This window comes from Diceros bicornis, chromosome 18 (genome assembly GCF_020826845.1).
Source record: "Diceros bicornis minor isolate mBicDic1 chromosome 18, mDicBic1.mat.cur, whole genome shotgun sequence".
Classification (NCBI taxonomy): Eukaryota; Metazoa; Chordata; class Mammalia; order Perissodactyla; family Rhinocerotidae; genus Diceros; species Diceros bicornis.
In genome coordinates, this window is record NC_080757.1 from 39,495,054 (window position 1) to 39,509,927 (window position 14,874).

Here is a 14,874-nt window from a genome sequence, read left to right on the forward strand (position 1 = left end):
TAAACAAGCCCCTCAGATTAGCCTAATTCCAATGGACACTGAAGCCATGGACGACATAACATCCAGAAGGATTAGTTATTCCAACCCATGTTTGCTGCCATTTCAGGGACGCCCCATTAAGTACTCTTCCTCTGCAGACTTAGAGTTGACCCCTGACAACCACTAAGAAATAAAATTGCAGAGAGGTTATCACTTTCCAAAGTTAGGTCGGGGGTGGGGGGCAAATGAGAGATGTATGAGAACCGACACGTTTTGCCCTCTCAAATGCCTCATATTTACTTTTGACCAAAGAAATAAATAGAAGCAAAACCGAGATTCAGAAGGAACTCTCTCTGCTGCGTGCACCGGTCGAGCTTTTCAAAGACCCCTTAGAAAAGAAGCGGGCTGGAGGCTCACCTTCCATCTCGCCGCTGGGCTGGGCTGGGCTGGAGCTGCCGCTCTGGCTACCCGGCCGCTCCACGTGCTCCTGCCGTCGCCGGGACGCAGCGCACAGCTGGCGGGAGATTCCCAGCGCGGGGACTCCCCGGGATCCGCCGCCGCGTCGGCGCAGATTGAAAGGGGCAGGAGCCGGCGACCGGCCGGTGCGCGGGGTTACAGCGGCGCTGGCTGGCGACGGCTTTAAAGGACGCTCACCGCGGAGCGCCCGAGGTACCGCTCTTCCAGCCCCCTTTTGAATGTCAAAGCCTCTCGAGAACCCAGATAGGATGGAAATGGCGCATCAGTAAACTGTCTCAAAATTATTTTAGAAGGATAATGGATAGGAGAGTAATATCACATGGGGGAGGGGGGCTCTGGATTGCTTGCTTTCAAGTTTAAGTTCAAAGAGGTTTGTCTTAAATTGAGCAAAATCTGGAACTTTTGGTCTAGATTCGGGAATGATAGCCATGAATACCATCAATGAGAACCCACTTCATTCCAAGTATTATGTTTTTCTTCCTCAGTTTTTCATTTCACATGACAAAAGTTCTTGGTCCAAGTTTTCATAAAGTTCTGAGGCAGTTCAAAACGATTTTGGCACGTTCATCAACTCAACTTTTTCATTTTTGGAAGCAATTCTCTCACTTCTGTTTTCCCTTCTGGGAAATGCTTGGTTTATTTGCCACCAGTCACACAATTCTACACACTCTACTTATGTGTCTTTTCTACTAGCCTGCCTTCTTCCAAATAGGATCTGAGACAGCTTACAAAAAAAAATACGTAATGTATCAGAAAAGTAAGGAAAGAAAATAGAGCTAAGGAGAGGGGGAAGATAAGATAGTAAAATTAACTCAGGGATGTTAGTACACAGAGATGTACCAGTCAACATCTTTTCCCAACATCCTTCTCATTTTATAGAGGTAAAGCACACATTTGACTGTAGGGAAAGGAAAAGGGAAGTGACCACATAATTTTTCAAAATCAGAACTTTCCTTCATACTGAGGTCTAAGGGATATTGTTCAGATGAGTCCTTATAAAGATACCCAGTGTGTTGAATTGGACATGTGAATAATTCTCAAAAAGGCAACTTCCACTCCTCAGAAAATTACATTGTTAGTTTATGCAAATATATTTGAGATTTAAGGTTGGGGGTTTGTGCATCAGCAGACCATATCAGAAGAAATCCACACTTACGAGTTAAAGTATGCATGTTGTAATTTTATGAGTTTTAGTTTATTTTAAACATGCATTGGTATAGGAAGTCAACATATATATATATATATTTGTGTGTGTCTATAAATAGACACACATGTGTATGTGTGTATGATTTTTTTTAAATGAGTGAATAACTTGCATTGGCTTTAATATCATGTCACCATGGTAGCATCTCTATAGCTTGCATGGGTTGGAGTTCTACAGGATAATATCAATTTCGGAGAAATACTCTAAACACCAGGTCTAATTTTAGTATTGAAAGGGGAAATTTGTTGTTTGTTAGTTTCAAAAAGCAAAAATAGCACATCAAAAGTAGCAGAAGAGGAACTGTAAAATTTCACAGGGATGGTGTAAGGATGAATAGTTATTTGGTTATTAAAAATTTATAAAAAAACTTTTATCATCTTCCATTACAATGTTCTTTATACTTAAGCATGGAACGTGTTCCTACTTTGTAAATAATTAGTTCAGAATTGAGTATTTCAAACTCCAGAGAGTGGTACCTAAGGGGATAGAAAAAAGTAAATAGGTAAAATAACTTATGTACCTACTCCACCCTCAAGGAGGTGGAGCATAAATCCCCACTCCTTAAGCGTGGGCTTCACATAGTGACTTCCTTCCTAAGAGTACAGTATGAAAAGGGCGGGGCGGGGGGGAGTAACTTTATAGTAGAGAAACCTGACAAACACTACCTCAGCCAGGTAATCAAGGTAACATCAACTAATGATAAGGCATGTTGACAGTATGCACCCTCGATACAATGCGATGAGAATGGCACTTTACCTCTGTAGTCTTCCACCCAAAAACCCATAACCCCAGTCTAATAATGCGAAAAACATCAGATAAATTCCAATAGAGAGGCGTTCTGCAAAGTACCTGACCAGTTAAGATCAGGTCAATGTCATCAAAACTGTCATTAACTGTCAAGGTCATCAAAAACAAGAAACGTCTGAGAAACTGTCACAGCCAAGAGGAACCTAAGGAGACATGATGACTAACTAAATATAATGTGGCATCGAGGACGGGATCCTGGAGCAGAAAAAAGAACATTAGGTAAAAACTAAGGAAATCTGAATATAGTATAGACATTAATACTAATGTATCAATACTGGTCATTAATTGTGAGAAATGTACCATACTAAGATGTCAACAGTAGGGAAAACTAGCTGGGAGTACATGAGAACTCTCTGTACTATCTTCACAATTTTTCTGTAAATCTAAACCTGTTCTAAAATTAAAAGTTTATTTTACAAGAGTGGATGGGTACTTGCAACAAACTACTACGCATTTGGTTAAGTCTCTTCTCGTAGTATTCAAAGTTTATCACACAGGATTTACAAGGATCAATTACTTATAATAATGGGGAAGCCAATAAAACACTGTGGGTTTATAATGCACTTTGACTAAAACTGGAATAATATACTTCTAGGGAATCAAAGATAATGCCTAAATTTGTCTTCATTATCATCACATTAAGAAGAGAACAGTTGAGACTAAACCATGAATCTAGACACGGTAACTGACATGGGTGGATCTGACTCACTGAATCACATTTCATGGCTTATGCTATGTAGATAAAATTAACAGTGACTAAAAATGAAATCACTGACAAAGGCTGCTCGTGGACCATCTGAGATAGTCCAAGTCCTTATTCCGCTCAAAGGAAATAAAACTGAAAACTCGTAATCTCACCCCCAAATAATCATTCTGCACCCTGTCTGAACCTTGGGCTCTCTACCCACCAGCCTACTCAAAACCACGACTGAGGGTGTCCCGCTGCTAAGAAACAGACAACACACAGGGCCCTTCAGGCCACCAAATTAGTAGTCAAGAAGGAACCATGAAAGGCACGGGCATGGTCTCTTTAGAGCTCTCTGATCTTGACTTATCATGTATTCCTAGCTGCTAGTTTTCCCTACTATTGACATCTTACGTTAGTATGGTACATTTCTCACAATACTGATACATCAGTCTTAAAGTCTATACTTTATTCAGATTTCCTTAGTTTTTACCTAAGGTCCTTTTCCCCACAGGAAAAGCAGATTTGGGGATTTTGCCTTTCAATTGGGCCTGCTTTTTAAAGCAAGGTTACCGCACAACTCTAGATAAATTTGCATGCAGGGTCTCTCCACGTCGTCTGATACTTGAAGCTGAATACGAAGATTAAATGCTCCTCTAGCACGGGAAGGCCTGGAGACGCCTTGCTGGTGCACTAGTGGTTCTTTGCTTTGTGGGTAGAAGAATGCAGTTAGGTAAAAATTGGGTGTGAGAGTTTGAGAAGATTGTGCACACAGTTTTGGGCAGAGTTCATGAGAAGAACGGCATAGGAAATTCCCACGCGGGGCTCTCTGCCTCCTATGAGGAGGAAATTCTCATAAACTTTTCCCTGCCTCGGGTCCTAATGTAATCGCATCCCCTCCCCGTCCTACCCCACCGCTGTACTTGGGACCCACTTGGGACCTACGGTCTCATCGATCTCTTCAGCCCCTAGACTAAGGAAGTGATCGAAACGCGAAGCCTTGGGTTCTCTTCCCTTACTTTTTTCTTCTCTCAGGGGACGCTCAGAGACGTAAGCCGCCAAGAGCGCGGGAAAATGGCGCCGGACACGAGGCGCGAAGCCCAGCGCCCTGCGCCCCGCCCCCGCGCGCGCCCTCGCGCCTGCGTCCAGGCCCCCTCGTCCCCGCGCCCTGCGCCCCTCTCCCCCCACCGCGCGCGCGCGCGCGCCTCAGAGCACGCACGCAGTGTCCTGCGCGTCAGCTCCCGCGGCAGCGAAGGACGGGTAGAGGAGGTGATCTTGGCGGTTTGCTCCGCTCTGTGGAGGAGAGATGGGGAGGCGTTCGGCCAGGGCTGAGGGAGGAAAGAGCAAGCCCTTCGACGCCTCCCGCAACGCTAGCCCCTGAGCCGTGATGCGAGCGTGGGTCCTACTCTCTGCGGTCCTCTGGTACCTCACAGGAGGTGGGGCTCCTCCCGCCCGGCCCCAGGCCTCTCCCCTCGTCCCGGTCCAGCCTCCTCCGCTTCGCCCCGCCCCACTCTGATCCCTGGCTCCTCTTCTCTCTAAAAAGTCAGTGGTTTCTTTCCTCCGCAGTTGGATGGCAGCGTTCTTCGGAACGCACTAAGAAAGGCTTCATTTATGGCAAGCCAGGACACCTAGGTAATAAGGACCTCTTCACCCGCAGAGTCTATGAGAAGAGCCGGGGGTGCCGTGGACCTGCTAAGGCTCTTCCCGCGGAGGGAGAGGGAGCGAAAGTTTGTTGAACGTCTGCCGTGTGCTCAGCACTTCCGAAGGTTGCGTTGTTTCATCCTTACAGTGACCCTACTACGTCTTAGTTGTATCACCTTGCCTAAAGCCGCACAGCTCGTAAGGAGCTAGGATTTAGTCCTGATCTCTGTCTCTGATGCCACCTCACTTCCCCGTGTCTGTGCTGCTTTGCCCCATGCGAGGCTCACTCGGAGTAGTGATTTCCAGAAGTCGCTCTGTTTGGAACGCCCTTATCCTTTCGTTACCTAGACCTCCTACACATACTTTAAGGCTCAGCTCAAATGGGGTTTATCACTGTGATGAAACTTTCCTGTAATCTCCAAGGAAACTTAGTCACATGGCTAACTTTAGATAACTTTGAGCCAGTTCATAGTATTTGTCACGTTTGGAATCTCTCCATGTTTGGAGTCCGTCCCCCTCCACCAAATTGTAGGACAGTGCCTCTTTATACGTTCAGCACCTGGCGTTCAGTAGGCTTTAAAGTTAATATGTTGTGAGACTGCTTTGGCTGCAAGCAGACTATTGCTGCTCCCACTAAATCCGAAACAGAATAGGTAATTGCAGCAAATCTTCCTAGTATGCCCCACATAGGCGTAATAATTGTTCCCAACAGAGGACATTTATAGTTAAATATCAAGTTTCCCTTAGGGATAACAATGATCATCTTTTTTTTTTTTTTTTTTTTTGTGAGGACGATCATACCTGAGCTAACATCCATGCTAATCCTCCTCTTTTTGCTGAGGAAGACCAGCTCTGAGCTAACATCTATTGCCAATCCTCCTCTTTTTTTTCCCCAAAGCCCCAGTAGATACTTGTATGTCATAGTTGCACATCCTTCTAGTTGCTGTATGTGGGAGGCGGCTGAGCACCGCCAGAAAAGCGGTGCGTCAGTGCGCCCAGGATCGGAACCAATGATCACGTTTAACATACTTTGACAACCAAGCTCAAGTCCTTTTCTGATATTTGAGTTGATTCCACTAACCCTTCTAAAAATTATGATTTTAGTGAGTTCTCAATCTGTACAGTAAAATGAACTTCTAAATGTATCATGTACATTTTTATAAACAAAACTATAATATCACAGAAAAACGAAAAAGTATTGACTCTCTAGCAGTCTAGAGTTTTAAAAACTTACTATGAGAAGCAAAAAGGACTTTAGAGTAGCATTCTAAATGTTATACTGATAGGCTAATTTTTAAAATAGTGAAATCCAAAAAGAACTAATATCAAGATATTAGTTTAAGAGAGTGTCTTTGGGACAAAATGGTAGGAAGTGTATTTCTTAATTTAAATTTGCTATATAATGTAGTTATATATTATTTTATTTTGTCACAGTAAAAATATATGTAAAATTACATCGCAATAGCCCAATCCTTGTCTGTATGGATTTTAAACGTGCTGAAAAAGAAACAGTGGACCCTACCTACTTATGGGTTGGGCCTAATGAAAAGCCGTTAACAGGTAAATTATTTGATTTTAATATCTTTTTTAATATGAACATTTTTTTAGAAAAGCACTGTGGCTTATTGGAATGAACAAATTGAAATTTAATTTTAACTGCAGTTTCACTTGCTCCGTACTGGGACAAATCATGTTATATCTTGGTCTGTGGCTTGTTTTCTCTTTATGCAAAAACTGAAGCAGTAATTTTTGTACTCTACTTCTCAGAACTGTATTAGTTCAAAAGGTTTTATAAAACCTCAAATTTATCCTTGTAGCATCTGTAACAGGAGATGAAGTATCTAATATGTAATTTTTCATGATGTTAAAAGAGTGTCTTGGAATATAAGCATTATTAATTTCTGTCTTATGTGAAGAAATTGTATAGTACTACAAGGCAGTGTAATCTCATTTACTGAGTTACTGGCATAAACCAGTCAAAATTAGATGCCAAGAAATGAATTAAAGAAAACCAAAATATATTTCAGAAGTGTACTTATCTCATGTGGTTTTCCATAGAGTAATATGACAGAATTAAGATTTTGTTGAATTCTTGAAGTTAAAATAGTCCATTAATTTTTAAGTTCTTGTGTTTATCTTTAACCCCAAGTTTACTAAATAATGTTTGAATTGTTGTGCATTAAATAACTAAATAATTTACTATTTCTGTTTAGGAAATAACCGAATAAATATAACTGAAACAGGAAAGCTGATGGTGAAAGATTTTCTGGAGCCTTTGTCTGGACTTTACACATGTACTCTTTCTTATAAGACTATCAAAGCAGAAACCCAAGAAGAAAAGATAGTAAAGCAGAGATATGACTTTATGATCTTTGGTAAGAATATAGGCACATTTTAACATACATTTAGTTTGGATCAGAAGTAAGTATATAGTTTCTTCATTTAGTGAAAATGAATCTGTTATATATAATTATTATGACTTACAGAGTATTTGGGGTATATTTGACCAGACAAACCCTTAAATTGATAGTGTATCCTAAATAATCCTCTTTCAGCCTCTACTTCCCACTATCTAGGTGTGCAAGCACAATCTATCACAATTTTGCCAGGTAATTTAAAAACTGATGTTTAATTCTATAAAAGCAAATTAGTGAACCTTTTCACTGGACATTGCTGACAGCAATGACACTTTCTGCAAATTAAGACCTTCTCTCACAAAATCTTATTTTTTTTCTTGATACTGTAACTTATCTAGATAGCCAGCCCACAGAAGCCATTTCTTCTCTTGTACTGAGTAGACAATATATCAGATCAAAATAACCTTTTTTCTTTAAAGTTATTAGTTTTATATTTTTTTGTGAGGACAAACTGATAAAACATTTTATTAGATACGTTTCTACACTGATTTGCAAGATTGATGGGATTTAATATAACATGCTATTTGAAAATTGTTTGGTAGAGGAAATTAATTTGAGGCACAGTTGCTTTTCTTCTCTTCTTTTTTTTAAGCCTATCGGGAACCTGATTATTCATATCAGATGGCTGTACGTTTTACTACAAAATCTTGTATAGGAAGATATAATGACCTGCTTTTTAGAGTGCTGAAGAAAATCTTGGATAATTTAATCTCTGATTTGTCATGCCATGTCATAGAACCATCATATAAATGCCATTTTGTTAAAATTCCCAAACATCGCCTCATACATGAGCTATTTATAGCTTTTCAAGGTAAAAAAGTTTTTTTAATTTCTTTAATTTTATGAGTTTAATATTGAACCCTGATATATTACAAAATTAATTACCATATTAATGTGAGATATCTTACAAATAGTAGACCTTAAATGTTTGTAAGCTCTAAAGTATGTTGTTGGTCTTAGCCTGGTTATGGTTTTAAAAATTAACACATTATTTACCTTTAATTATGATATATTGTTGCTTATCTTTTAGAAGTCAATATCATTTTATAAATATGGCCTTTAACTATGCAGCTAATATTTAACTTGTAATTTCTTATAGAATTTTGATTGTATTTCTTTTTTTTTTTGTGAGGAAGATCAGCCCTGAGCTAACATCCATGCCAATCCTCCTGTTTTTTTTGCTGAGGAAGACCGGCTCTGAGCTAACATCTATTGCCAATCCTCCTCCTTCCCCCCCCCCCAAAGCCCCAGTAGATAGTTGTATGTCATAGTTGCACATCCTTCTAGTTGCTGTATGTGGGACGCCGCCTCAGCATGGCTGGAGAAGCAGTGCATTGGTGCGTGCCCGGGATCCGAACCCGGGCCGCCAGTAGCGGAGCATGCACACTTAACTGCTAAGCCACAGGGCTGGCCCCTGATTGTATTTTTGAGAACTTAATAAAAGAGAGGAACCAAACCAAATTTATTTCTATTCGTTTTAAGATTTTATTTATTTATTTATTTTCCCCCCAAAGCCCCAGTAGATAGTTTTATGTCATAGCTGCACATCCTTCTAGTTGCTGTATGTGGGACACGGCCTCAGCATGGCCGGAGAAGCGGTGCATCTGTGCGCGCCCGGAATCCGAACCTGGGCCGCCAGCAGCGGAGCGCGCGCACTTAACCACTAAGCCTTGGGGCTGGCCCTCTATTCATTTTAAAGCCTTGTAGTTACTCCATTAGCCCCCAGATGGAGTGAAATCATAATGTGTACATTATTCAAATTGTGCACTTTATTACTAGGAGTAGATAGATTAAACCCGTGCATGCATGTATGCTGAATTTGGAGCTTTATTCGAATGTTTGGAAGTTTTTAGAATCTTTTTGTGAAGATATCTTTTTTTTTCCTCTCTAGTTAATCCTTTTGCACCGGGGTGGAAAGGTGCATGCAATGATTCTGTCGACTGTGAAGATATCACTAATCGTAATATCCTCCAGGTGAGAATTTCAATGTAAGGAGAAAGTATTTGAATAGTCAATAAAACTATTTAAAAATTTTTGTCAATACTTCATTTTATTAATTAAAAAGTTTCTTCAAAAATCTATTCATGTTATGAATATTCATCAAGAATAAACACATTCTAAGCAAGTAGATTTAAATTGTTCTTTAAAAAAATTAAAATATGAAGTATTACTGATTTTTGGTTTCAGTTTTTTAAATTGAGATAGTGAGAGTTTGGCTACTTCAAGATGTTTTGTTTTGGAATAGTACATCTGGTATATTACATGGCTCCCTGGGTTAATATAATGTATTTTTTCTATGACAGAAGGATGAGGTCTTTGTTCCCCAAATGGTAACTAAGCAGCAGCTTGAAGAACAAACTTACAATCACGTCAGCCTAGGTTAAACCAGTGGTTCTTCCAAAATTGTGTCTATATTGGTCATAATAGTTGCTCTCTTTTCTGCCATCTTCAGAGGCTAAGGACATAGTCTAAAAAAAATCCCTTCACTCTCCTGGTCTAGTTCCTGAGCCCATACCCTTAATATTGTGCATGGCTTATGGGAAGCACTCAGTTAATATTAGTTATTATTAAACTCTATGGTCAAAAAATAAAACAGGAATTTGTAATGCTGATTAGAGAAAGTTTTGGCTTCAATTTTGCTTGGCTCTTTGAAATTAAAGATAGTGAACTCCTAGTTATCTACATATGGAATATACATGCTGCAAATAATTCAAAACAAGTGTTTGTTAACCTCAATTTAATTTTTCTTAACTATTATACATATGCATTGACAATAATTGATAAGGTCAAGGCTAGACTAATTTTAGTATTAACCTACAGCTTTTCAGGAATTCATCTGTTGTGTAAAGTGTGGCATGCTTATACTACGTTTCATTGCCTCTGATATGGGAGGAGAAATTTGGTTAACAGTTTAGTAATTCTCTTTGGTATTTTTACGTCTTAGGCAAGAGATCGGATAGAAGAATTTTTCCGGAGCCAAGCATATATTTTCTACCATGATTTTAATAAAACTCTACCAGCTATGCATTTTGTGGACCACAGTTTTCAAGTAATACGTATGGATAGCTGTCGTCCAGGCTTTGGAAAAAATGAAGGTCTACACAGTAATTGCGCTAGCTGTTGCGGTAACTATAAATATCTAAATATTTAGGTTATAGAGTCAGAATAATAGATAAGTAATTCACTTAGGATAATTGAATTGAATCTTTGTAGTGAGTCTCGTATAAAAAATTATGTTAAGCTAAAGGAAGTAAAAATTTCTAAACATAATTTCTAAATATAATTATCTTCATGTATATTAATTCTTCCTAATGTACTCTTTTGTATTATAAAACATTTCTATAGTATTCTGGCTTAAGCTACTGTACTGTAAAGGAAAACAGAATGGTCCTACTTAGAAAACAGAGAATTGGCAATAGGAACTAGAAATAAGAACTCAGAAATGGGGCACTGCAGAAGATAATGTAAAATGCTGATACTAAAGGAAAAAATTGTTAGGATTCTAACTTTCTTCTACCTTTAAGATCATCAAATTACAGAGTTCGAAAATTATAAATAATCTTCCACAACTTAATTGGCTGAACATTACTCAGTATAACATAGGTATAGATATGGTGTGATATTGAAAGCAGATTTATATTTTTGGTATAAAATACCTCTAACTGAAACTATAATAATCTACTCCATGTGTTTTCCTCTGCAGTGGTTTGTAGTCCTGGAACTTTTAGTCCTGATGTTGATGTTACTTGTCAGACATGTGTTTCCATCCATATCTACGGAGCCAAATCTTGCCCATAAACTTCAAACAAAAATTGCAATATGAAGATTGGAGGTGAAAGCATTGTTACTTGCTTATGGGGGCGGGGAGATAAGATAATTTGTTTATATCCCAGGGCATCATAGATAGTTCCATTAAGTAAGATCAGTAAGACCAAAACATTGAAAAACATGCAATTTAAAAACTTTAAAAAGAGAGTTGACATGGCATTTCTAAGAAGGCATTTAATCTAATATCTCCAGTGTACAAAGGAAAGTGTAAGTATTAGTGGATGATTTTTAATGAAATATGCTTTGTTGTTTGCAGACTAAGTCTGTTGCTCTGTACCTAAGACTATATTAAGGTCAAGAAAAATAGCAAAGTATAATATAATAAAAACTTTATACTTTCCATATATTAATTTGTTTGAAATCACTCACACGATATAAAGGCATATATATTACCTTTGTAATTAGAACCAAAAATGTTATTTCTTTTGGTCCCTTTGCCTTTAGGGGTTTTTAAATTATTAATTTTATTATATTTATATATAATAATATAGTATATTATAATTCATTTTGTTTTTTTAGTACAGTTTTAAATTTACAGAACAATTTAGCAGATATTACAGAGTTCCATATACCCACTCCAGCCCACGCCCTTACCGGTCCCCAGTTTCCTCTATTATTAACATCTTGCATTAGTATGATACATTTGTTACATTAATGCATCAATGTTGATACATTATTAACTATAGTTCATAGTTTACATCAAGGTTCGTTTTGTGTTGTATGGTTCTATGGGTTTTGACAAACGCATAATGTCATGTGTCCACCATTACATTTTCATACAAAATAGTTTCACCACTGTGCTTCACCTATTCATGTCTTCTTCTCCCCACAGCCCTTGACAGCCGCTGATCTTTTTACTGTCTCTAGAGTTTTGCCTTTTCTAAAATGTCATATACTTGGAATCATATAGTATGTAGACTTTTCAGACTGGCTTCTTTCACTTAGCAATATGAATTTAAGGTTCCTCCATGTCTTTTTGTGACTTGATAGATCATTTTTTATTGCTGAATAATATTTCATTGTATGGATATATGAAGCACATCTTTGTGGCTCCCAGTTTTTGGTGATTATGAATAAAACTGCTGTAAACATTTGTGTGCAGGTTTTTGTGTACATGTAAGTTTTCAACTCAATTGCGTAAATACCTAGGAGTGTGATTGCTGGATTGTATGGTAAGATTATGTTTAGTTTTGTCAGACACTGCAACCCATCTCCCAAATTGTTTTACTGTTTTGTGTTTCCACTAGCAATGAATGTGTTCTTGTTGCTCCTCATCCTCACCAGCTTTTGGTATTTTCAATTTTTTTTTTCCATTCTAATAGGTATATAGTGGTATTTCATTGTTGTTTTAATTTGAAATTTCCTAATGACATCTGATGCTGCACATTTTTTCATATACTTATTTGTCATCTGTATATCTCCTTTGGTGAGGTGTCTGTTGAGATCTTTGTCCATTTTTTTATTGGATTGTTTATTCTCTTATTGTTGAGTTCTTTGTATATTTTAGATACAAATTCTTTATCAGATATGTGTTTTGCAAATATTCTCTCCCATTCTGTGGCTTGTCTCTTCCTTCTTTTAACAGTGTCTTACACTGAGCAGAAGTTTTTAATTTTAGTAAAGTCCAGCTTGTCAATTTTTTCTTTCATGGATCATGCTTTTGGTATCATACCTAAAAACTCATCAGCAAACCCAAAGTCATCTAGATTTTCTTCCGTTATATTCTAGAAGTTATATATGTAGTTATATAACTATATATAGTTATTTATATATTCTATATATATAGAAGTTATATAGTTTCATGTTTTATATTTAGGTCTAAAATGAATTAATTTTTGTGAAAAGTATAAGTTGTGTCTAGTTCATTTTTTTGCATATGGATGTCCAATTCTAGCACCATTTGTTGAAAAGACTATCCTTCCTCCATTGAATTGCCTTTGCTCTTTTGTCAAAGATCAGTTGACTATATTTGTGTGGGTCTATGTCTGGGTTCTCTATTTTGTTCCATTTATCAATTTATTCTTTCATCAATATCACACTATCTTGATTACTGTATAGTAAGTCTTAAATTTGGTTAGTATCTGTTGTCTTGACTTTGTGCTTCTTCAGTATTGTGTTAGTTATTCTGGATCTTTTGCCTTTCCATATAAACTTGAGAATCAGTTCATAGAAAACTATAAAATACCTTGCTGGGAGTTTGGTTGGAATTGCATTGAACCTATAGGTCAAGTTGGGGAAAATTGACATCTTAACAATACTGAGTCTTACTGTCCAGGAACATGGACTATCTCTCTATTTACTTAGATCTACTTTGATTTATTTCATCAGAGTTTTGTAGTTTTCCTCATTAAGATCCTATACATATTTTCTTAGATTTATGCCTAAATATTTAATTTTTTGGTGTGAATATAAATGATATTGTATTTTTAATTTCAAATTCCACACATTCATTGTTGGTATTTAGGAAAGCAATTGACTTTTGTATATTAACCTTGTATCCTGTGACCTTACTGTAATCACTTATTAATTCCAGGAAATTTTTTGTTGATTCTTTGGGATTTTCTGCATAGACAATCATGTCATCTGCAAACAAAGACAGTTTTGTTTCTTCCTTCCCAATCTGTGTATCTTTTATTTCCTTGTCTCGTCTTATTGCGTTAGCTAAATGCTTTCAGTATGATGTTGAATAGGAATAGCGAGAGGGGACATCCTTGCCTTGTTCCTGATCTCAGGGAAAAAGCATCCAATTTCTCACCATTAAGAATGATGTTAGCTTTGTTGTCGTCGGTGCTGTCAAGTTGATTCTGACTGCTAGCGAGTCTGTGTACAGCAGAGAGGAACCCAGCCTGGTCTTTTTATGCCATCCCCTCACCTTCTGGTGCTATATCAGCCATATGCTACGCTGCTGTTCATAGAGTTTTTATGGCCAGTTTTTTCACAAGTGGGTGGCCAGGTCCCTCTTCCTAGACTTTCTTAGTCTGGAAGCTCCGCTGAAATCTGTCCACCGTGGGTGACCCTGCTGGTATGTGAAATACTGGTGGCATAGCTTTCAGCATCACAGAAACACGCAGCCACCACAGTATGACAACCAACAAATGGGTGGTGTGGTTCACTGGCCAGGAAATGAACCCAGACTGTGGGAGTGAGAGCGCCGAATCTTAACCACTAGACCACCAGGGCTATGATGTTAGCTATAGTTTTTTAGTAGATGGTCTCTGTCAAGTTGAGGAAGTTCTCCTCTATTCCTAGTTTGCTGAGAGTTTTTATCATGAACGGGTATTGGATTTTGCAAAATCCTTTTTCTGTATTTATAGATGTCACCATATGATTTTTCTTCTTTAGCCTGTTGATGTGATGGATTACATTAATTGATTTTCAGATGTTGAACCATCCTTGCATATTCAGAATAAATCGCTTTTGGTCATAATGTATAATTACTTTTATACATTGTTGGATTTGATTTGCAGATATTCTGTTGAAGAGTTTTGCATTTATGTTCATGAGACATATTGGTCTGTAGTTATTCTTTCTTGTAATATTGTTATCTGGTTTTAGTATTAGGGTTATTTTGTATTAGTATTAACATTGTAGGTATGTATGCCAGTTGGGGTCCAATCAGGAGACAGAAAACACAAAGTAATTTGAATAGAGAAAGTTTAATATAAAGAATTATTCACTATAACAGGGGATTAGAATAACAAGGAATTGGCTAGTAAGATGTAAAGAGAACCCTAAAGAATGTAGGAACAGCATATATAAAGAGCATCTACTACCATTAGGACTAAGATAGAGTGTCCAAGAAGGAGCCACCATCTGCTAGGGCTGAGATCCAGACC

The 14,874-nt window shown here is 37.8% G+C and overlaps 2 protein-coding genes across 2 annotated transcripts in view; one reads left to right on the forward strand and one right to left on the reverse strand.

Annotated features, from left to right (window-relative positions):
- Positions 1-719, reverse strand: part of IKZF3 (IKAROS family zinc finger 3) — an 82,309-nt gene extending 81,590 nt beyond the window's left edge. Inside the window, 2 exon segments of the mRNA XM_058560887.1 lie at positions 397-685; positions 687-719. Of these exon segments, the coding sequence (XP_058416870.1) occupies positions 397-685; positions 687-719 (322 nt within the window).
- Positions 720-4,539: 3,820 nt separating this feature from the next.
- On the forward strand, positions 4,540-11,008 carry ZPBP2 (zona pellucida binding protein 2). Its single transcript, XM_058560893.1, has 8 exons — positions 4,540-4,588; positions 4,719-4,784; positions 6,228-6,353; positions 7,007-7,168; positions 7,803-8,021; positions 9,102-9,184; positions 10,155-10,335; positions 10,914-11,008. The coding sequence occupies exons 1-8, from the start codon at positions 4,540-4,542 to the stop codon at positions 11,006-11,008; spliced, it is 981 nt and encodes a 326-aa protein (XP_058416876.1).
- The last annotated feature ends 3,866 nt before the right edge of the window (positions 11,009-14,874 follow it).

What these genes read in the sequence shown, in the direction of transcription:
- ZPBP2 (XM_058560893.1), top strand. Translation starts at nt 4,540, where the DNA reads ATGCGAGCGTGGGTCCTACTCTCTGCGGTCCTCTGGTACCTCACAGGA. An exon ending in CTAATCGTAATATCCTCCAG is followed by an intron (nt 9,185 to 10,154) that starts GTGAGAATTTCA and finishes TTTACGTCTTAG; the next exon opens with GCAAGAGATCGGATAGAAGA. An exon ending in TAATTGCGCTAGCTGTTGCG is followed by an intron (nt 10,336 to 10,913) that starts GTAACTATAAAT and finishes TTTCCTCTGCAG; the next exon opens with TGGTTTGTAGTCCTGGAACT.